Here is a 22,941-nt window from a genome sequence, read left to right on the forward strand (position 1 = left end):
TGTAATTTTAGCTCTTGAAAATTCAGACACTCTCAGCTAACTTGTAAGCCCTCTGGAGAGAGGTGCCCTCCAGACATACTACACAGATCGAATGTATCATACAACTGTAAACAACCTTGTGAACATAAAGCCATATAATGGACACAAATGTTTCTGATCCCCTAAACTACCTGAAGGGAGCAGAGCTAGCAAGATCTTCAAGACCTGAAATTGGCACTCAGAAGAATAATCACCACGGTAGTAAACAAAGAAACTCGCTTCGGCCACATTAACAGAAGTACTCTTAGCTAGTATGTTTCAAACTTTAAAATAAAACCAAGTATTAAGTCTTGTCACTGGAGTACATGTTGATCCCAGAGGGAGTACCCAAGTGCATCCTGGGAACCATCCTGCCTCGGACCCAACAGATGAGCTCATGGTCCCTCCCATGGTCATGTCTTTAGAACTGAGAAAAACATCCACCAACACTACCAGCACAAACCCAAGCTGGCCTCCCACTGCCCTGAAGCAGCTCTCTCACAGGCGCACCTTGAATAGTGTCTTCCTTCAGGACCTCTGTTTCATTGTCATCATTTAAGCAATAAACGGTTTCTTTCTGTAGATCTTCTTTCTTGAGGGTTCTGGCATCCACAACGGTCCAAGACTTTTTAACTCTCTCCTGTATAATCTTAATTCCAAAAAGAAAAATAAAGGGAAAACAAGTAAAGCCAGGATTCTAATGAAAAAATGAAAACCCCATATATTCTCTGCTTTATAAGAAAAAAGTCTGTAACAATTACCCTAGCTAAACCATTCTGTTTGCTCTGGCCAACTGTGGAAATTTTCACTTATTTCATAACTCTTCCTGCATTTATTTTTCCCTCCAAGATAATGACATATAAATATTAATTATTTATATACACATAAGCATTTTCTATACAAAACCTTCATACTCATAAAATGGGACCACACACTGTTACTTGTCTTCCAACAGAGAGAAAAGGGAGAGCTGTCTATCAGAAGCCAGAAGTCAATAAGGAAATCCAGAAAGAAAACTAGAAAAAAAAGAAGAGAAGGGATGCCTGGGTGGCTCAGTCAGTTAAGAATCTGCCTTCAGGGGTGCCTGGGTGGCTCAGTGGGTTAAGCCTCTGCCTTCAGCTCATGTCGTGATCTCAGGGTCCTGGGATCAAGCCTCACATGGGGCTCTCTGCTCAGCAGGGAGTCTGATTCCCACTCTTTCTCTGCCTGCCTCTCTGCCTACTTGTCAAATAAATAAATAAAATCTTAAAAAAAAAAAAAAAGAAAGAAAGAAACAACTTTCAGGGGTGCCTGGGTGGCTCAGTGGGTTAAAGCCTCTGCCTTCAGCTCAGGTCATGATCTCAGGGTCCTGGGATCAAGCCCCATATCAGGCTCTCTGCTCAGCAAGGAGCCTGCTTCCCCTGCTCTCTCTCTCTCCCCGCCTCTCTGCCTACTTGTGATCTCTGTCTGTCAAATAAATAAATAAAATCTTAAAAAAAAAAAGAATCTGCCGTCAGCTGAGGTCATGATCCTAGGGTTCTGGGATCAAGTCCTGTATTGGGCTCCCTGCTCGGCAAGGCATTTGTTTCTCCCTCTGCCTGCTGCTCCCCCTGCTTTTGCTTGCTCTCTCTCTGACAAATAAATAAATAAAATATTTAAAAAAATTTTTTAGATCTCCTTTAAAAAAAAAGAGAAGACTGTATTCTATTCCAGGCCTTGATGGCAGCTGAAAAAAAGCAGCACCCTCCAAGGTTTTCATGGATGTAGCATGTGTTTTAGAATTAAGGCCCTGATTATAAAAAGATTACTTAAATATATAAACAAGTTTTTGTGTATTTTCTACACTTAGATGTTTGTTTGTATGTATTTAATTTGTTCATTTAAAGAAAACAGGCAAGAAAGGTCACACAGAGGCACAGATCACAGACTCCTACTCAAACTGCAATTTCACCAATAATCACCAAAAGCAACTTATTTTTGAAAGTGTGCTATTTTGTACACATATACAGAGATTACAAAAGGCAATTTCACAGTCACAAGTCAATAGTTTTTAATAGTTCACAGATGCTGTTACTGTCAGATTATTAATAACTGAACTGGGTGAGACTGAGTTTTCAAAATTCTGGACTTCTTTGGTGTATATCTGTATTTCTGCTATGACACTACAGTGACATGATTTCATGCATTCCATTTTCTTTCAAAAAAGAAAAAAAAGTAAGAGAAAGGAAGGAATCTGGATTACAGATAATTTTTAAAATTTTCTGTCCTAAATGCATTTTACATAAAAAAGCTAAAGAGAGATGAGATGAACAGGGAGAACAGTTAGAGAGGCAATGATTATGGTAGTAATAACTCACAAATGAATTGGCAGTTCCTTATATAAGCATATTTGCCTGCCTGATGCATTGCTTTAAAAAATATGAGTTGGGGCGGGGGGCGGTGGTGCCTGGCTGGCTCAGCTAGTAGAGCATACAACTCTTCATCTTGGAGCTGTGAAATTGAGCCCCATGCAAGGTGTAGAGATTACTTAAAAATAAAAAAAAATTTAAAAATTAAAAATTGAAAATTAAAAATGTGTAAGTACCACCTACCGATTTATAAGCCACGATCTTTATAGACAAACTGGAGCCGATGGTCAGAGTGCAGTGCCAAGGAATCGAACGCTTCTCAATTTTCTTAAAGACACACAGTTGTCTCAGACTCTCACTTAAATAGAAAATAAACATATATGTAATTCTCACTTAATAAAATATGTATTTATATATACAACGAAAAAATACACATGTAACAAAAACAATTTTAAAACATTAACCTTGCTGGGGGTGATGCAGTTAATTTTCCAGAACAAGAAGCGAATTGTCATTTATCATTATGAGAGGAACAGCAAGGGATGGCAGGAAAATGACAACCACCAGTTGGGAGAGAGCCAGAATACAACCGAGTTGGCTTAGGAGGAAGAAATTGAATTACATTACCGACAGGTGAAAAAGAACATCTCTCTCTTCCCCTACTCAATCTTCTCTTTCAATTCAGCCCCTGGTTCTTAACGATTTTTTCAAGACCAAGGACATGTTGAAGATATGATAAAAGCACACTTCTTAGAGTTTGCCCACAATTTAAAGGGATCACCATCTCCCTGAAAACCATGAACCTCTGGCTTCAGGATATTAAAAGGTGAGTTCCATCCCAAAGTATCGCTGCTCTTAACTCTCTAACTTACTACTTCATTCCAATCACCTTAAATAAAAGTATATATATACACACAATGGAGAGAGTTAAATAAAGACCCTCCAGGGAATAAAGGAATTTAGTCCATATTTAGTCTTAAGATAAAGCACGTTAACTCCAAGTTTTCTACTGAAAGGGATGGGGAATTGGGAAGTAACAAACACAATGTAAAGGGTTACTTTATTTGAAACATAAATGAGGATCAATTCTATTTTTATCTGGTCCCTAATCAAACACAATAGACAAGATTATAGGAAATATTTGGAATTTCCTATATTCACTAAGAAAGAAACCAATGACCAAACACATTCAAAGCATATAATCCAGGGACGCCTGGGTGGCCCAGTCAGTTAAGCATCTGCCTTCAGCTCATGTTATCATCCCAGGGTCCTAGGATTGAGCCCCACGTCCAGCTCCCTGCTCACTGGGGAGCCTGCTTCTCCCCCTGCCTGCCACTCTCCCTGCTTGTACTCTCTCTCCCTCTGTCTTTCCACAAATAAATAAATAAAACCTTAAAAAGGGGGGGGGGGCGGTAATCCAGACCAAGATCAATTCCCTTGGCGCAAATGCAAAACAAATCTACAAAAAGGTAGAGAATTATCTGACATTATTCAGAGTTAAGGACAAAGAGGTTTCAAAAGACTCCAATTTTCAGAAATAATCCATAACAAACAGTAGATATTCTACCAGGCACCCTACTTCTAGTCTATGATAATAAACAAACAAATAAACAAAGTTAATGATATTTCTTGGCTTTGGACTATTGAGGAATGAAGGGGTCTGAAACAGATCTAACATATCCATAGGACATTACTTAGTTTGAGTCACATGTAAAACCACTGTAAGTTCTGAATTCAGCTCCAAGAGAATTTCTAAAAATTAGCATCTAATACATAACATCTGAGAACAAGTGGATCATTTCTGCAGTAGACCTGAATCTCCTCAAGCGAAGTCTGGATGAGGACAAGTCTGGCCCAGGGCTGTCCAGTACAACTTTCTGCAATGATAAAAATGTTCTATTTCTAACCATGCCTGTCCAAAAGGCTGCTGAGTACATGAAATGTGGCTAGAGTGACCAAGCAACTAAATTTTTAATTTTATTTAATTTTAATGTATTCAAATTTAAGTAGCCACAGTGGATAATGGCTGTTGTATCAAATCAAAGTATCTTCAAATTGTGAGGACATGAGGACAATACATGGTAATTTCCCTCCCGGCTATGATACAGGAAAATGAACTTTTTAAACATTAATTTGTTTAGGCCTACAATTTTTATTTATCACGTCATGGTGAATTTCTTAGGTTAAGACCTATAGTCTGATATCAGAGCAAGCCATGTCCAAATTTGAAATAAAGAAGTTAGAAGCGCATATCTGCGCACAGTACAGTAAGAACACGTATTATGATAAGAAACGTCACTTTACAGGATTCCTTCCTGATTCCTTTTCCAACCCCTATGGAAACTACAATTCAATTTCTAAAATTCCCATTACCCACAGTCTTTCAAGGGTGTATGTATTTAGAAAATCAGGATTACTGTTTGTATTTCCTGTAATATATTAAAAATATAAAAATTTCAAAATTATAGCTGAGAAAAAAATTGGGGTATGTATCACCTAACTACTCAAAAATATCTCAATTGCTGAACTTTTATTTCTATTTAGAACTTTGCTCAAAATGCCTGTATTTTGTGTGTTTATTGATGAACAGGAATTAAGGAGTACTCTCCTGCAGAACATGAAATTCCACAAGCCATACTATACAGTGTTCTACTGCTACTTTTCCCAAGTCAGGCTCCTCAAACCTCCTTGGGTTCTTTGCTCAGAATAAATCCATGTCCGATTCCAACCAAGAATACTAACATGGAGACTAACACAGTCTCTCCCATTGTCTCTAACTGAAAGGTTGCAAAGGCAGTTTGCTTTACTGTTAATCAGTACTTCAAGGATTTCACATTTTTAAAATTGTTTTGCCTTTACAAAACCCACATAAAAGATATAGATTATAAATTCATTATATTTTGGATGTTTTGTTTTGTTTTGTCTGAACAAACTATTTTCTGACCAAAAATTTTTTTAAAGTCTTTTAAAGAAAAAAAGTCTATTACAGTTAAGTATGCCATCTCTTAAAACCTAAATCAGAGATTAAGAGGATACCATTTCAGATCTGAAACCACTTTTCAGAATTAGGAATGTATTTTTCAGGTGAATAAAAAGAAAGGGCCCACGAACTGTGCCCCAAACTTGGCATAAAGAAGAAATCTACTATCTCATCTTTTACATTTTGATTTGTTAAATCTTTTGCGGTATCTATACTAATTTCCAAACTTCAAACACACTGTCCTGGAAATAAACCAGAAGTCTTGTTCTGACCACACAAACAGAAAAGGGGATAGGGGGTTGGTGCACTGTTTCTTCAATAAAAGACAGAACATTTATTGAATAATGGCAGCTAATTCAAGAGTAGCTAATTAGGGAGCCCCGATCAAAAGAGAAATTTACATGGTCACTATTGAAAGATGCAATCAATGTTTTCACTTCTTACCTGAAGGAATAAATTTCATCTAGCCCATCTTCACCTTCTAAAGACATCATCACCTTTTTCACCATCCGAATACCTTCTTTTTGCTGCTCAGTAATTCCTTTTAGAGGAAAGGAGGGTCCATGGTGGTCTGAGCGTGAGTTCCCATCTCCCCTGTCCCCAGTTCCATCCTCCTTGCCAACGGGGAAAGGCAAACTATCAGGAAAAAATCAGCAGTAGTTAAGAAGACAAGCTCTGAAGTCAAGAAATAAGCTGGGCTCCAATCCTGTGACTGTGGATCACTAGCTATGACAAAACAGGCATGTCGGTCATCAGAGCTTTAAATTTCTCATCTGTCAGATGGCACTTACCAAACTTAGTCAATATTCTATTAGTTTCAAGTGACTGAGGCCTTTTTGGTTTGCTGACGGGGGGAATTCGTTGGTTTACATAACCAAATAATTGGAAGTGCAGGGTTGCGCATGCCTTAGGAGGACTGGATCCAGTCTCAACCACGTTAAGGACTACCTGACCCTCTCGCTGTCTCCATGTTGTCTCCATGTGCCTTCATGCTGGCTTCACTTTCTGACTGGCTTCCTCCACATTGTCTCTGAACGCCTTTGAGCACACACTGTCCAGCTCTACTACCAAAGAGGAATGGACTGAGTATCTAATGCTCTAGCATCAGTCATAAATTCAGACAAGCCAGGTAGAAGTGGTAGCCTGGGGACTAAGAAGATGTTGGCTCTCAGCTGAGTCATGAGGTTAAAGTGTAGGAAGAACTGCTTCCTAGAAAAAGGTGGGTGCTAGTCTAGGCAGCCAAAAAGAATAATAAAAAATAAAATAAAATAGCCTTTAATGATCCCTTGATGTTATTATGAAGAATTAAATGATAGAATGTGTACAAAATACTTAAATACATGTTACCCTTATTACTGTAGATCTAGAATTCCCATATAGACATCACTTAATTGCTGGAAATAGGGAAAACCAATTTTGTTCTTGTGTTCCACACTCCAGTTGTTTGAAATGAGACTAAAACTAGATTGCGACTACCAGTCACGGAGATTCAATAATCAATATACAAAATGAAAAATCAACCAACCAAACAAATTTTATGGTAATACTGTATATGGCACTTTCTAAATGCTTTCATGTAAACAACCTCATTTAATCCTTCTAAGTGGACAGAGATTTCTATCTCCACGTCCTAAAAAGCAACTGAAGCTACAGTGGCAAACCAAGCTGGCCAAGCCACACAGCCAGTGAGTGACACAGCAAAGACTGTCCCCTGATCAAAAGATAAAGTTCTTTCCAAAGCAGCGTATCACTTCACTCCCCCTGAAACCCAAAGAACAGACTTTTCAGCTCACTCAGCGTCACCTACTGGTCACACCCACGTGGATGGTTATTTTTAAGGTAGTTTCTTTACTATTTGATTTGCTATAATTAAAATAATGCTCCCGGTTTAAATGTTTTCTACATGCACTCCGCATGACAGGCACAGATGTCCTGTGAGACCTACTGGATAAAGAGCCTCCAGGAAGCGGTGTATGGCACACAGGTCCTGTACCAGGCCACTGCTGTTTCTACCACCGTAACCTGAACAAATTGGGGAGTGAGATGAAAATCGAGAGTCGGGAAGCTCTCCAATAAAAAGAAGTTACAGTAACAGTTCTTTCTACTCTGCTTTTGACCACATTGACACTTTCACAACAGCCAACAGAAGAAACTAAACAAGGTCCAAGGAATGAGATGAGCCTGCTCAGAACTCAGTGCTGCTTGGGCCTGTTCCAACTGGAACAAGCAGTCATATCTGGGATACATCAAACAATAAAACTAGAAACTTCACTTTGTTATGCTGGAGATTTATAGCATAGGAATAGAGCGTAATGCCCAAGGAAAAAAATGCAACCTGTCAACTAAGCAGAGATAGATGACAAGGCTATATTCCTTCTTCAACACACTTTACAGTATCACTCAGGCAAAAAAGCCCTTTCCAATGACTTTGACAGAAGTGCAGCAGGCTTCAACCATGTAAAGGCATCCTGAAATTATGAACAGGGAAGAGGAGCCAGGCAGGGCTTTTGAAGTACTGTGAAAACCTCAACTCAATACGAAGAGAAGTGTCACTTAAAAAGCACTTAATTTCTCTGAAGTACTATCTTAACAAGTATCAGTTTGATGGGTTACTCTGAACTATTTCTCTACAGTTCTACAGAAAAAAGATGCCCCTCTGCAGTCTTAAGAGGTACATACATGCAAGAGAGGTTCTTAATTCCCCACGGCAGGCCTTTCAAAGAAGCCAAAGGCTTACCGTTCTAAGCTGGAGGCTTCCCGGTATAGCTCTCAATCTGGAAAATGAGTGTCCCCAGAAGACTAATAAGTCCACATCCTATACCAACACTCTGCTTTCACCAAAAATAGGACAAGATAAGTTTCAAATGCAGCAGGAATGATCAGTGTGGTAAAAAAAAAAAAACACACAACTTTCTTGTTAGGGACAGAAGATAAAGTAAATGCCTAGGATGGGGCAGGGCATTCAAGTTATTGGGCATGGAGAGTTTCTGTCTTGCAATAAATGGTGAAATATTTTGTGAACTTTTTTTTTTTTTAAGAGAGAGAGAAAGTGTGTGCTAGCGCTGGGTGGGGGTGGGGGGAGGGGCTGAGGGATGGAGAGAATCTTAAGCAGGCTCCAGGCTCAGCACAGAGTCCAGTGCAGGGCTAAACCTCACCACCCTGAGATCGTGATCTGAGCCGAAATCAAGAGTCAGAGGCTTAACTGACTGAGCCACACAGGCACCCCTTCTTTGAACATTTTTCCCTGGAATCTGCATACCCTATTTCTAAATACACAAAAGCAAATTACATTTTACATACATGTGCATATCCTTTAGATTTGAAAATGACTTAGAGATAAACATTCTATGTGTTTAAAATGATTCTCATGTTGAAATCTGTCTCTACCCTAAAAACAGCTCCTGCCTGGGGACGCCTGGGTGGCTCAGTTGGTTAAGCAGCTGCCTTCAGCTGGGCTCATGATCCCAGCGTCCTGGGATCGAGTCCCACATCGGGCTCCTTGCTCCGCAGGGAGCCTGCTTCTCCCTCTGACTCTGCCTGCCACTCTCTCTGCCTGTGCTTGCGCGCTCGCTCTCTCTCTCTCTCTCTGACAAATAAATAAAAAATCTTAAAAAAAAAAAAAACAAAAAACAGCTCCTGCCTGCAAAATAGAGTACTCTAGAGCTATTGAGCAAAAGAAACCACCAATCTGGGAATTGTTTGGGTAAAGTCCTCTACATAGGCAGGGGATAAACTGACTATCCTCCAAAGTTTCCTCAGTTCTTTGAGTCTAAGAAGAGCCAATAAACAATCTGTTACTGAGCTAAATTCCCATTTCATTGTGACTTTCATCCCTTCATCACTAAAACTCAAGGGTTCCTGGAACAGCGGGTACTCTCGTGAACGTTTGCTGAAGTCAGTCATCTGACATATTTCGACTCTAAGCACAGAGAGACTCCTGGGAACCAAGCACTCTAGAAAAGGGCCCCACTCCCTGTGTTATGGGAGTGCAGGACTGGTCTTCAGACATTATTCTCATGGTCTTACAAGAACTGCAGGGAGATGCCAAATTTCTTCAAGTTATGGATTATAACGTCCAGCTGATCTTTGCTGAATGGGCTGCTGAGGTCAGTGAACACTTCAATATGCCTCTTCTCAAACTTCTTTCCTCTAAAAGAGAGGGTTATTACAATAAGAAATCATTCTCTTGAATTTCTACCCACAAACTCAAATATACTTGGTCAACGAGCAAAAAGAGGCTAAGAAACTAATCTAAATAGTTAACAAATGTGATTACATTCTAGAATCCCACGTATCATTGATGCTCAATTAAGTTCCTACTAACATATAATCAAGTAACTACAACATACAAAACATATAATCAAAATTTTTGAGCAATATGGAAATATTAAATCCCTGATTTTCGAACTCTAATTTCAGTTAATGATGTGGTCATTGTGATTAGAAAGGATCCCTTTTCCAGCCTCCACTTAGCCAAAATGTAAACAAGGAATTCTCCCAGGAACTACATCAGCCTTGCAAGGGTTCACTTTCCAAATACCCTGGTCAGATTCCACTCACAGGGCCAGGGGCAGGACTTTACACAAAATGTAAAGAGACTGAGAAATGATAATACAAATCTAGGCCCCAGATTTTGTGCAAATGTTCTTCCTTACAGTCAAGGGATGGGTGGGTGTGTATATATTCAAAGACCCACATTTTAAAGGCACAGCAATTAAACAAGTAATGAATTAAATTTTTTTTTAATTTAAAAAATTTTAATTTAAAAAAATTTAATTGTTTTAATACTACAACTTTTAAAAATTTTTTTAAGTTTTTATTTTAATTCCAGTTAGTTAACATATGGTGTTATATTAGTTTCATGCATTTAATTCAGCAAGATTAGGAACAATACCATCTAACTTTTTTTTTTAAGTTCCTGGTAATTAACTTAAGTCAAATAAGAAAGGAACTTGAAATAAGCCAAACATTTATTTCTCCCAGAGACATTCTCATCAACTATAGCCCTTCCTCTTTTTAAACTTAAAAAATAAAGGGCGAACTGGACCACTGAATTCTATCAAATGTTTCCTTAGCGACACAAACATGCAGCTCAATTACAATGAAATCACACAACACACAGAATACATCAACATGTAATTTTAGCCGAGAAGCTCATTTCCACCTCTCTTCAATGGAGACACTTACACAGTTTCTTGTTGAATCACATCCATGCACACAATGAGTGCATCCAGGACTTGGCTAGTTAAGGGCAGAAGATACCACTAAAGAGTCCCTTTATCCCCAGAACACGCAACTTCTTTCCAGTGAGGTCCACAGGGCTTGAAACTGTGGACTCTGGGCTGACTCTGTGATGATTTAAAAGTACTTGCCAAATTGCCCTTCTTCCAAAGTTTATATGGAAGGTAATCTACCATATTCCCAATTATGGAGACAAAAATTATGAAGCCATTTTACTATCTCTAAATTCATTTGTGCTGATTACAGTCTACTCTTAAAGATGAAGTGAGGTATAATTTAGCATTTGCAAGTCACTCAGCACAAGAACACCTCCCAGTAACCAGGGATACCATTACTGTTTACAAAAGTAAGAGTAAGCCCTTAAAATCATAGCATCTGTGGAAGAAATTGCAAATCTCGGTTTAGATATCATTTATCTAAATATATATTTAGATGATTTTTGCAACAAAAATACCCTCTGTCCAGGAAAGCATTGAGAACACTACTGCTTTATTCTACTATTATCTTCTCTGCATCCTAACATCTCTAACCATCTCCACCACCAATCCCTCTGCACATATCAATAGACAAATATACCCACAGGTATCTTTCCCTTATGGTACTTCCCAAGTCCCCAGTATCACTAACAGAGCGAAAGGGTAAGTGACTGGAGGGCCCAATCCAAACTGATTAATTTCACATTAAATCCTAACATACACCACCTCCATGTTCCTAGAGCCAAAAACATCCATATTCTCGGGCTGAGACTCTAGGGAGCCTCACCATAACTAGATTATGATTCATAACTAGATTATGATTCCCCAGTTTAAAGGAAATTTTGTAAGAGTCTTCTCTGGTTGAAAAAGGATACAGTCAGCTTGTTGGGAACCTGGTTGGATTTTTCTTTCAATGTCCTCCAGCAAGTCAAAATCTGGTAGCATCAGGTGTCTGTGCACTGTGATGTTCTGATACTGATCCTTACCAGCAAGGGCATTCTCGGTGCCATCTGTACCAAAAAGGACTAAAGCAATTTCATCCCTGCTCTCAGCAAACACCTAGAGAAGAACGTTAAAAGGTTAAGAATCATTGAGTACCACCTGGAAGCCATTGGATACCTATCCTTCAGGGAGTAAGAAAACCCTACCTATGGCATGTCCCTGGAGTCACTGTCAACAACAGAACACTAGGCCAGATGGTCCACGGGATGATGATAGACAATTCCTAACCTCTAAGAAGACTTTCACTGAGTATAGATCCTATCATTCATTTCAACAGAATTTGGACGTAGGGGAGTAGAGACTGGTAACTGCTCTTGGTGTCGTCCAGCCAAATCAGACTTTAATTCTCAATGAAAATTAATTATGGATAATTTGAAATTATTTTAATCTATCCTTCTGGAATGATGACTCAAGGTTTCAATTTTCCAGAGGATTAGAAAAATAACTGCTGGTTCATGTCCTGTATCCCAGCAATTTCACTCACAGGTATATATACCATAGAGAAATTCTTGCATATGTACTCAAGAAGAGAAGAACACGAACATCCACTTCAAGAGAGTTCACTTGGACACTGTTCATAACAGGAGAGAAGTGGAAACGAACTAACTACCCATCCACAGAATGCAAAAACACACTATAGAATACTTATAGAACAAAATATTACACCTCAGTGAAAAAATGAATAAATTTGTGCATGCTTATCAGGAAGAGTAAATCTTAAAAACATAAGGGTGAGAAAAAATAAGTTGCCGAATTATATGTACCATATAAAAACATTACACACATTTTTGAGAGTTTCATATGATACTAAATATTATTTATGAATATGCTTAACATCCAAAAGTATAAAATATGCATAGTAATTACTGCAAATTCTGAGGAAAAGAGGAAAGGAGAGAACTGGGAAGGGATATACAGAGCACTTCAATTTTATCTGTAATTATTCTGTGTGTGTGTGTGTGTGTGTGTGTGTGTGTTTAATATTTTACTTAATTATTTGAGAGAGAGAGCACACACAAGCAGGGAGAGGGCAGAGGAAGAAGCAGACTCCCTGCTGAGCAGGGAGACCAACACAGAGCTTCATCCTAGCACCCCAGGATCATGACCTGAGCCGAGAAGCTTTAATGCCTGAGCCAACCAGGGGCCCCTATTTGTAACTATTTTCAAGAAAAAAAGAAAAAAAAAAAATCAATCAAATGTGGCAGAACTTAAGTAGTGTATAGTGCTAGCTAATGGAAAAATAGCTTTCTTTATATTATTCTCTGTATTTGCCTCTTTTATGAATCATTTCTTCTTTTTAATTATTTTTATTTTATTTTTAATATTTATTTATTTGAGAGAAAGAGAAACAAAGATAGTGAAAGAGATAGCAAGAGAGAGACGGAGTGGGGACGAGAGGGAGAAGCAGGGAGCCTGACTTGGGACTAAATCCCAGGATCCCGGGATCATGACCTGAGACACAGGCAGACCCTTAACCAACTGAGCTACCCACGTGCCCTGAAACAGTTCATAAGAAAATGTAAAAATAAAAAACAATATCTGACACAAAAGGCAGTCCTGTTCCCACCTACCTAACCCAAGACTTTTCCATCAGTGGGAAGAATGCTGCCTGGGAAGAGGATGGAATCCTATCCTTCTTTATTATTGTTTGTTCTCTTAAAGTACCCAGCATGCTAATAATTCCAGATACAATTCCTAGTTGCATTAAGCAGAAAAAAAAATCCTAGTTACTGAGGTTCAAACATGTCCAGCAATGGGGCAGCCCAACTAGAATTCTACCTCTGTCCTGGACAAGACTTCATCCTAAAGCAAGGTAATCTTGCTCAACAACAAAATCTCAGCCAGGAAAGGAAAGGAAATTTTGAATGCAGCAGGAGACAGGCACCAAGTGCTGTTACCCAGCCTTCCAGATTCAGACTCCCAAGGAAGAGGCAGAGCCGAGAAGAAAAAGTGCAAGAACGGCTTCTCTTAAAAAAAAAAAAAAAAATCTAGGGGCATCTGGTTGGCTCAGTTGGTAGAGCATGCAAGTCTCCATCCCAAGGTTGTGAGTTCAAACACCACATTGGGCAAGGAGCCTACTTAAAAAATAGTAATAATAAATAAATAAAATAAAAAACAAATTAAAAAAAATCTACACATTGAGACATAGGACCATTACTTAAATGCAAATAACACAAATTACTAAAACTAGGAATGGGGTTAGAGGCATTCTCTTCTTGACACATCGAGGACTCCAGGTCATCAAAATTTGTTAAAATCAAGGGTGACAGGTGGGATGTCATAGTGCCTAATGAAAAGGGCAGCACCCAGAAGAAACAATGGAGGTGTCCAGGAGGAGTAGGAGCTGCCACTGAATAAGGCAGAACTTCATGGCTTTAGGAAAAGTAGCAGTCATACCAAGAAGGGACCGAAATCAACAGGGGAGTCTTATTCATCCCATTCCTGACCCCCCTGAATGTGAGCTAGTCTAAGTGACTTGCTTGGCTGCTAACAGCAGAAATGACCTCCTTGGATTTCTAAAGCTAGGTCATAAAAAGCCATACAGGCAGGTCTCTTGGAATAACCACTCTGAGAAACTTCCTTCTTAGAACCAGCTGCCACCCTGTAGGAATCCCAAACTACATGGAAAGACCACATGCAAGGGTTCTGATGGACAGCCCCAGCTGAGCTCAGAGCCAACAGAAGATTTAACTTCTAGCCATGAGGGTGAGCCAGCCACCTTAGGAGTCCAGCTCAGTTTAGCCTTCAAGTGATTCAGCCCAGCCAACATCTGAATGCCCTTGCATAAGCAACCACAAGAAGCCAAACTGAGCCACCCAGCCATCCCTTAAAACCAGGAGAGATAATTAAAAAAAAAAAAAAATAAAGTAATTTAAGACATTAAGTTTTGGGATAATGCGTTATCAGCAAAAGGTTACTTGGAATAGGCACAAAGTACCTGAAGTACTTAATTAAAATCACGAGGTTAGTAAACGTCATGACGGAGCAAACCTGGGCCGCCTGGCTCTAGAGACTATTTGTAAACATTTTTATTTTGCCTTGTTTCTGATAAAAAACTATAATATCTAATGGAGGGGCCAAAACAAAGGAAGAAAAAATGTCAGGCTCTAGTGGTAGTTGGACTTGTACATAAGTATATGGTAAAAAAAACTCCTCAGATTCCCAAGACACTGAAATCGGGGGTGCCTGGGTTGCTTAGTTAGTTAAGCATCAGACTCTTGATTTCACTCCAGGTCATGATCCCGGGATCCCCGTGCTGGGCCCTGTGCTCAGCATGGAGTCGGCTTGGGATTCTTCCTCTCCTCCCGCTGCCCCTCCCCGGCTCATGTCCTTTCTCTAAAAAAAAAATTGAAAAAATATAAAGTACCAAAAATACTGAGGCTGGACATCATAAGCAGGCTGGTATCTTGTGTTACTAAGTGAAGACAACAAGCAGTTAAAACAAGAGTTATAAGCTCAAAACTTACCTGTCGCTGCACAAACATGGTCATCACCTTCCTTGCTAGTTCAAATGGGGACTCTTCGCCAGGAAGGGAGTTACTCATGGCGGAGCCCACATCCATACACAGTACAACAGCTGCCTAGAAACAATGTCAGAGAGTGAGAAAATGTTAATAATGGTCATTAAAAATAAAAAGAAAAGAAAAACAGGTATGGCCTTTGCTTATTTCACTCAAATACTGTACTCTAAGAGACTTAGGGACTACAGGACAGAGGGAGGGGGACTGTTCTACTTAAAGAATGTATGTAAGACATATAAATGTTTACGACAGTGAAACTTTAAATAGTCCTAATATTTTCTGAAAAATAGAAAGCCAGGACGCTCCAGGATGCTGCTGTTGCTCAGCCTGAGCCCAGGAGTAAACCCAGAGGGAGCAAACCTAAAAACAACCCACAGACCAGAGCTAAGTCCAGTGCAGCGGACCCCAAAATACATCAGACTGTAGCTGACGTTCAGAGCCACAAGCATGAGAATAGATGCTTTTTTCCTAAGCCTCTGATTTGGGGGTAGCCTGTTATGAAGAAGCATTTTTGAGGCAAAAGGTGACGGCTACAACCTATACATACTGAAATGCTATACCCCATCAATTTGAATCAGTTCGTAAACTGGGGTCTAAAATGAAGACTACGACACCAAATCTATCCTAGTAGAGGACAAAGACACACAAACAAATAATAATGGCAGAATATTCCGTGACAGATGCATGCGGTGGGCACTGAGAGAGTAAACAGGAGGGGCATCTACCCAAGACTGGTGGAGGGGATGGTAGAGTAGATAAAGGAGGGGTAAGGAGGCAGGAAAGCCTTCTGGATGTATGTGATCTTTGCGTAAGCCTTAAAGAAGAACAGGATTCAAACATGGGAATATGGGGACTTACAGGTAAGGGAACCACAGAGACGCCTCATCAATAGACAGCAATTGCATACATCGGGACTAAGGGAATAGGAAAACAAACTAAAATAAAATAGTTACATGCAAAATTTTACATTTGGCATCCAGAATTCAAATGAATATGAGTTGGAGACCTGAACAAATGGCAACCCACGATTTCAGTGTGGATTATAACGTGAGTCACCAACATGACGGCTACAGCACTACATTCCCCACACCTATTTCATGTTTTTAGGTTGTATCAACAGTGTATTGAATTCAAGGAAGGAAAACCAAGAGTAGATTAGCAACCTGGAGATCTGAGATCCAGTCCCACCTTTATTACCAATTAGCCTTGAGTCCCTGGCTGACTGTCACTTAACCTCGCTGTTAATTCCAGGCAGGAAGCAGTTGTTGGACGAGATGAGATCCACGGTTTTTTCCAGAGTTAATGTTCTTTGACAGGGAGTCTCACCTGTGCTTTGTACTAATCAGACCACAGGTGACAAACCATGAGCAATTCTGAGCACATCTTATGAAGATTAATTACAACAAGACATGAGATACGCAGGTTAGAGAAGGATCTACAGAACAGGGTATGTGAGGAACAATTTGAAAAAAACTAGATATTTGAGCCAAGTGAGAAGATTTAGGGTTACATGATAGTTCCTCCCAAATACTTGGCAGCTGTGTTAGAAAAGGACTTGTCAGAGAGAGAGAGATGGAATGGATCAACAGATGGAAGTTACAGGAAGACTGTTATGACTCCATACAAAGGAGAAAAATAACATTAAGAAGTGATCAATAGGGGCACCTGGGTGGCTCAGTGGGTTAAAGCCTCTGCCTTCCGCTCAGGTCATGATCCCAGGGTCCTGGGATCCAGCCCCGTGTCAGGCTCTGTGGGGAGCCTGCTTCCTCCTCTCTCTCTGCCTCTCTGTCTGCTTGTGATCTCTCACTCTGTAAAATAAATAAATAAAATATTTTTTTAAGGGGCACCTGGGTGGCTCAGTGGGTTAAGCTTCTGCCTTCGGCTCAGGTCATGGTCCCAGGGTCCTGGGATCGAGTCCCGCATCGGGCTCTCTGCTCAGTGGGGAGCCTGCTCCCCCTCCTCTCTCTCTGCCTGCCTCTCTGCCTACTTGTGATCTCTGTCTGTCAAATAAATAAATAAAATGTTTAAATATATATATATATATATATTTTAAAAAGTGATCAATAGAAGAACCACGGTCTTCTGAAGCAATGATCTCCTGACTCTAGAAGTGTTTGAAAAATCTGGGATGCCTGGGTGGCTCAGTCAGTTAAGCGTTCAACTCTTAGTTGATCTCAGCCTCATGAGTTCATGCCCCACATTGGGCTCTACGCTAGGTATGGAGCCTATCTAATAAAAAAAGGGGGGGTGGAAAATCTGGATGTGTTCCTATGAGAGAAGTTACAGATGATTTCTAAATTTGGTTATACCTCAGACAACACATGGAAAAGAAAGACTTCAAGTTTTTCCCTAGTTTACAAAGCATAGAACATAATGCATTAATACTAAGAGATTTCTGGAGAAAAGAGAGTATGTTTGAAAAAAGGTGATAATAAACTACAAAATTCCTTTGCAAACGATAAGGTGTACACCCCATAGTTTCAATGCCCTGAGCGTAAGAATCTTAAAAAATGTAAGGGTCCCAAAATATGTCATCCATTTATCTAATATAGCAGAAAACGGTTTTAACCAGAAAACTCTAAGGTAAACCAGAAAACTCTAAGTTAGAAGATTAAGTCTTTTTAGTCCAGAGAACTTTTTTTTAAAAAAGAAAACTATTTTCAAACCAGAAAATTCTAAGTTAAAGAAATAAAAGTCCTTTACTAGGAATCAAGTAACCAAAAAATGGCCATCAAAGGGTTTTACCATACAGAACTTCTTTCTGGAAGCAGAAGAATGGTCTATGTGATACTTTTAAGTTCCTAACCCGCAGCATTAAGAAAACGAGGAAATGGAAACTGAGCAGCATAGCAACTCTTCATTTGCACAAGGAAACAATACAGGCTGTTAGAATTTTGCTCCCAGTCCACCAGCCATATACAGCTGCTGCAATGTTTTCAGCAGGTGACAGGAGGAACAAAAAGATAAGTAACATCAAATGTTCATAATTGCTTTAATCAACATTTCCCAATGGGAGTCGTGGGGACTAGGGATCAGTTGCTGAAACATCTATCTTGCTTAACTATACCAGATGCCTACTAAAGGGCGTAGCCTTTCGATGTTTGGATGAACAAATAATTCTCTGGAACACACTTCCCTCTAGTGATCATTCAGAGACAACCATCACTTTTTGTCTATATTGAAAAAAATCATTTTAAAAATTCATCATAATGTGTATTATTAATCTGGAACACTGAGGGTCACAGGTTCCTAGCAACACAGTAGGGCTCTGAAACGAGACAGCCTGGGTTCAAACCTGAATTCCATCTCTTAGGGACCGGATAACCTTGGGATAATCATTTCACTTTCTTTATGCCTCATTTTTCTCAACTGTAAATTGAGGATAATACTTCTCACCTCATGAGCTTGTCGTGAAGATTACATGCAATCGGAAAAGCGTTTAGATCAGTGCCTCGCAGAGTAAGCTTTCGATAAATGTGAAATATTAGATTATGATAGGGGTAATAACATGCTACTTTACATTTTATGATAACGTATTTTAGGGGCGCCTGGGTGGCTCAGTGGGTTAAAGCCTCTGCCTTAGGCTCAGGCCATGATCCCAGAGTCCTAGGATCCAGCATCGGGCTCTCTGTTTAGCAGGGAGCCTGCTTCCTCGTCTCTCTCTCCCTGACTCTGACCACCTGTGATCTCTGTCTGTCAAATAAATAAAAACAAAATCTTAAAAAAAAAAAAAAAAAAAGATAACGTATTTTACTCACGGTCCCTCTCTGAAGTTTTACAAATCTGTGGGTAGGTGTCTACCAAAGCTAACTTTCATTCTCTTACATATTCTAAAAACCCAGGCTCAAAAGAAACGGAGGAGATGGAGGAAGTAATGGAAGAGAAGGGTGGACTACGACAGTAAGAAGGAGGCAGGGGGAGTGGGGAGAGTGGGGGGATGAGGAGGTGAAGAGGGAGTGAGAGGTTGGGAGGGCTAAGGAGGCGGAGTGAATGGGGAGTGGGCGAGGCTCAAATTCAGGTATCCGGGCTCCAGATCCTCAGGTTGTCCCTGCGCGGCCGCCCCTCTGGACCCAGCGGTGGCCCGCCGTGATCCCACGATTCCTGCTCCCGAACCACCCTCTCCGGATCCCCTGCATCCGCAAGGCCCAAACGCACGCTCTCTCTACCTTATTCCCGGGCCGCGCCATGTTGGGTGCGCCGGTACCGCGGCCGCCTCTTCCGGGCGGGAACCCCGAGCGCCGCTACTGAGGTCCGGCAGCGTCGGAGCCCGAGCGTCGTAAAAAGAGCCGCTTCCCACGGAACCTGGAAGGGGCGGGGAAACTGGACGCCTGAGCATGCGTAGTCCCTGCGTGTCCCAGCCACACACACCCCCAACCCGGTAAGGGGTTTATGCACAGTGAGTTGCTCGGGTCTGTAAAACTAGATTAGAGCAATTGACTTCACGGAAACCGTTTCCGTTTCCTGGTGTTGAGATCACCAACTCCAGGGTCAGAGTTCTGGAGTTCGATTTCCATGAGTAGGAGTATGAATCCAGAAAGTCCCTTATCTTCTCTAAAAGCCTGTTTGTTTTTTTCCGAAAAGGGAAGATAGAGGAAGGCTTCGCAGACGCGATGGCATTGGAACCAACTGCCGAAAGAACAGTTTTCCAGGCTGTCAATAGTGGGATCGATTCCTTCCTTTGCAGAGGAAATGGAATGTGCACAGGACAATGTGCACAGGACGAGGCACAGAACAACACCTGCGAAGGATCTCCCAATAGTTTGAAGCGTCACCAGTTTGGAAGGAAGGATATTAAGCATTAATACTTAAGGATTTAATTTGGAAGTCCAATCTAGGGAATGTTCTAGAGGCGGCGGTGATCAATCATAATGCCTGAAGGGCTCGCTAGTTTAAAAAATGGTTGGGGTGGGCCACCTGGGCGGGCTCAGTGGGTTGAAGCCTCTGCCTTCGGCTCAGGTCATGATCCCAGGGTTTTGGGATCGAGCCCCACATCGGGCTCTCTGCTCAGGGGGAAGCCTGCTTCCTCCTCTCTCTCTGCCTACTTGTTATCTCTGCCTGTCAAATAAATAAATAAATGAATTTTTTTAAAAATGGTTGGGGTTTTTGAATGTGGGTACGTGAGACCCAGACCCCAGTCCAAGAAAGAATTCTTGAGATGTCTTTGGTGCAAGAGGGTTGATTTATTAAAGCACAGGGCCAGAACCCATGGCCAGAAAGAGCTGCCTGGGATCGTGATAGGTGACTGATTACATACACTTTGAAATTGGGAGGGGACTAGGAGTAGCTTAAGTCTCTGAAGAATTTTGGAAGCAAGGTTTCCAGGACCTTGAAAGGGCTAGGTAGTGTTAGGAAAAGGTCGTTTATTACTGTTTAGTAAACCCTCAGTCCTGAAACCCTACAGATGTATATTGGTGCTTGGGGGATGGTTGCAAACATGTATCATTTAATATATGAAAAATCCCTTTTTGGAAACTTCCTTTGTCTTTACCCTTCCTCCCACCTTAAAAGTGTATAATGAATAGCTCCTCACAATGCCTGGGAGGCTCTTTCTACCCACAGGTACTTTCCCCAGGGTTTAATAAAAACACCATCTTGGAGCACCTGGGTAGCTAAATTGATTAAGCGTCTGTCTGCCTTGGGCTCCAGTTGTGATCCCAGGGTGTTGGGATCCAGCCTGGTGTTGGGCTCCTTGCTCAACAGGGAGTTTGCTTCTCCCTCTCCCTCTGCCTGCTGCCTGCTGCTCCCACTGCTTGTGCTGTGTGTGTGTGTGTGTGTGTGTGTGTGTCAAATAAATAAAAATCTTTTTTAAAAATAGGGATGTGAGGGTGATCTGGCTATGACATCTGTCACCTCATTGATCGACAGAGTTGATTCAGCTGATCTGGCTTGCTAGGCAGGTATCCCCTCCTCCCTCACCACGCCATGTACCTGCTTCCCAAAGCTGCCTGCTCAGTCGAAGAGGATGACCTTCCCAGATGCAAGAGAGGACCGTTCTTCAGTCAAGGGTGTAGAAGGAGCTGCGCTCCTCTGCTAGAACCTCCAAAAAAGCTCTCAGGGTCTATTTGTAGGAGAACGTAGGAGCTTCCAAGACTCCAGACATATCCAGATGAGGTGCTGTATGTGGCAGTCTGCCTTTCTTAAAAATTAATTAATTAATTAATTAAAAATTTAAAGAAGTAAACACCATCTTTTGGGGGGGAGGGGAGGAAGAGAGAGGAGGGAAGGAGGAACAGAGAGAGAGGAAGAGAATCTTAAGCAAGCTCCATGCCTAACAGAGCTTGATCTCACCTCCCCAAGATCAGGACCTGAGCTGAAATCAGGAGTCAGACAGCAAACCAATTGAGCCACGCAGGCACCCCTCAGAACACTTCTTTGTATGGAAAATGTCTCAAGAATTATTTCTTGATTGGTCACTCCTGGCCCATGTCACATCACTTCAAGCTTTTGACTCAAAACCAAGGAGTTCTTTTAAAACTCAAATATTTTTTATAAATTATCTATATAAGAGGTAAATCAAATTAGTAAAAATTCACTATGGTGAAGGAAATTTGTATGTTTCATGTTGATGAAAACAAAACAAAACAAAACAAAACACCTCTCCAAAAGCCTGATATACAAGGGAAGCCATTTCAGATTTCTAAGTCACTATGACTGTGATGTAGTTTTTGAATGTGTATAGGTTAGATCCAGAGCTGATGGCCAACAAAGAATTCTTGAGATGTCTTTGGTACAAAAAAAGGTTATTTTATTAAAGCACGTGGACAGGACCCTTGGGCATGTGGACAGGACCCTTGGACAGGACCCTTGGGCACGTGGACAGGTTGTGAGGGATGACTGATAATGTACTTGGGAGTTGGAGGACAGAAGGAAAAAGTTTTTCAAAAAAACTTTGAGATGCTAAAGACCTACAAGGTATTGGAGGCCTTGCCGTTGTCAAATGAAGGTTGTTTTTCGTTCTAGTAAGCATTGACAGTAAGACAGTTGGGAGCTTCCTGGAGAAACATTATATCCTTCCTATCACGAGTCCTTGGCTGCAGGTTATAAGGAAATTTTATTTTATTTATGTTCCCTTTTACCTTTGTTTCCTATATCATAATGGATGGGTGGGTGATGTTAGGACTCCAGGAAATTGAGTCTATGGGTCTCTGGAAGATAGGCTATGGATAAGAATACTTTTTTCTCGTAAAACACTAAGACATTTATAAACTAAGGGAGAGATCATGTCCTCTTGGGCATGATCTCTATTGTTAACCTTTGGTTTTGCCTTCCTTTAGCTTTAGGGCAGCCAGGAGTTCCCAAGGAATGCCCAAGACAACACACCTGGGGGTGAGTGGGGGAGGGATGGGGTAGGTTGTAGGGTGTCAGCTTGTGCTTTGTCCTCAGCTGGCCTTCTGCTCTCTCATTAGTTGTATATGATCTTCGTTCAGACCCAAAACCTGATTTATGGGCCGCCACACATGCATTGTACATAGGCTTTGTGAATGACAAAAAATATCTTGTCCTTGAGTTACTGATCAATACTCCTATTCCCTGCATCCCTTTACGATAAAACTTGTGATTCCTGCCCATATGCTAATCTATAATCTCAGTGAAAAAAGTACATAACCCTGTAAATACTGTTAATTTCCCAGAGCACTCTCTTCCCTGTGAAGTGTGTTTCCCTGGCAGCTGTCCTAACTTGGGCTCGAATAAAACTCTTTCTCACTTTCAGAGATTCTGAAAGATTTGTTCATTTGGTGTCAACTATATCAGGGCTTTTATCTTGTATGTAGTTTCTCTCTTTTTTTTTTTCCTCTCTCTCCTTTAGCTCTCTTCTCTCTCCCTCTCACCCAAACCTCCTCCACTATAGGTTTGTTTCCTGGGACAAATAAAAGAGA

General features: G+C 40.8%; 1 protein-coding gene and 1 long non-coding RNA gene across 3 annotated transcripts in view; one reads left to right on the forward strand and one right to left on the reverse strand.

The window, feature by feature from the left end:
• XRCC5 (X-ray repair cross complementing 5) overlaps positions 1 to 19,521 on the reverse strand; it is an 89,481-nt gene extending 69,960 nt beyond the window's left edge. For both annotated transcript variants that reach the window (XR_014300209.1, XM_082689095.1), the window contains exons 1-8: positions 19,231 to 19,521; positions 15,011 to 15,124; positions 11,417 to 11,600; positions 10,513 to 10,561; positions 9,352 to 9,474; positions 5,770 to 5,961; positions 2,589 to 2,703; positions 529 to 667 (exon numbers count right to left, since the gene is read on the reverse strand). Coding sequence is in view for 1 of the 2 variants with exons in the window: in XM_082689095.1 (XP_082545221.1) it covers positions 529 to 667; positions 2,589 to 2,703; positions 5,770 to 5,961; positions 9,352 to 9,474; positions 10,513 to 10,561; positions 11,417 to 11,600; positions 15,011 to 15,124; positions 19,231 to 19,251 (937 nt within the window). In the remaining variant the exon portion in view is untranslated. The remainder of the gene's footprint in view (positions 1 to 528; positions 668 to 2,588; positions 2,704 to 5,769; positions 5,962 to 9,351; positions 9,475 to 10,512; positions 10,562 to 11,416; positions 11,601 to 15,010; positions 15,125 to 19,230) is intronic.
• On the forward strand, positions 19,278 to 20,147 carry LOC309843564. The gene is made up of 2 exons (XR_014300215.1): positions 19,278 to 19,460; positions 19,646 to 20,147. It is a non-coding gene; the product is annotated as an uncharacterized lncRNA (long non-coding RNA).
• The last annotated feature ends 2,794 nt before the right edge of the window (positions 20,148 to 22,941 follow it).

The sequence above is a fragment of the Mustela nivalis genome, assembly GCF_964662115.1.
Source record: "Mustela nivalis genome assembly, chromosome: 11".
Taxonomy (NCBI): Eukaryota; Metazoa; Chordata; class Mammalia; order Carnivora; family Mustelidae; genus Mustela; species Mustela nivalis.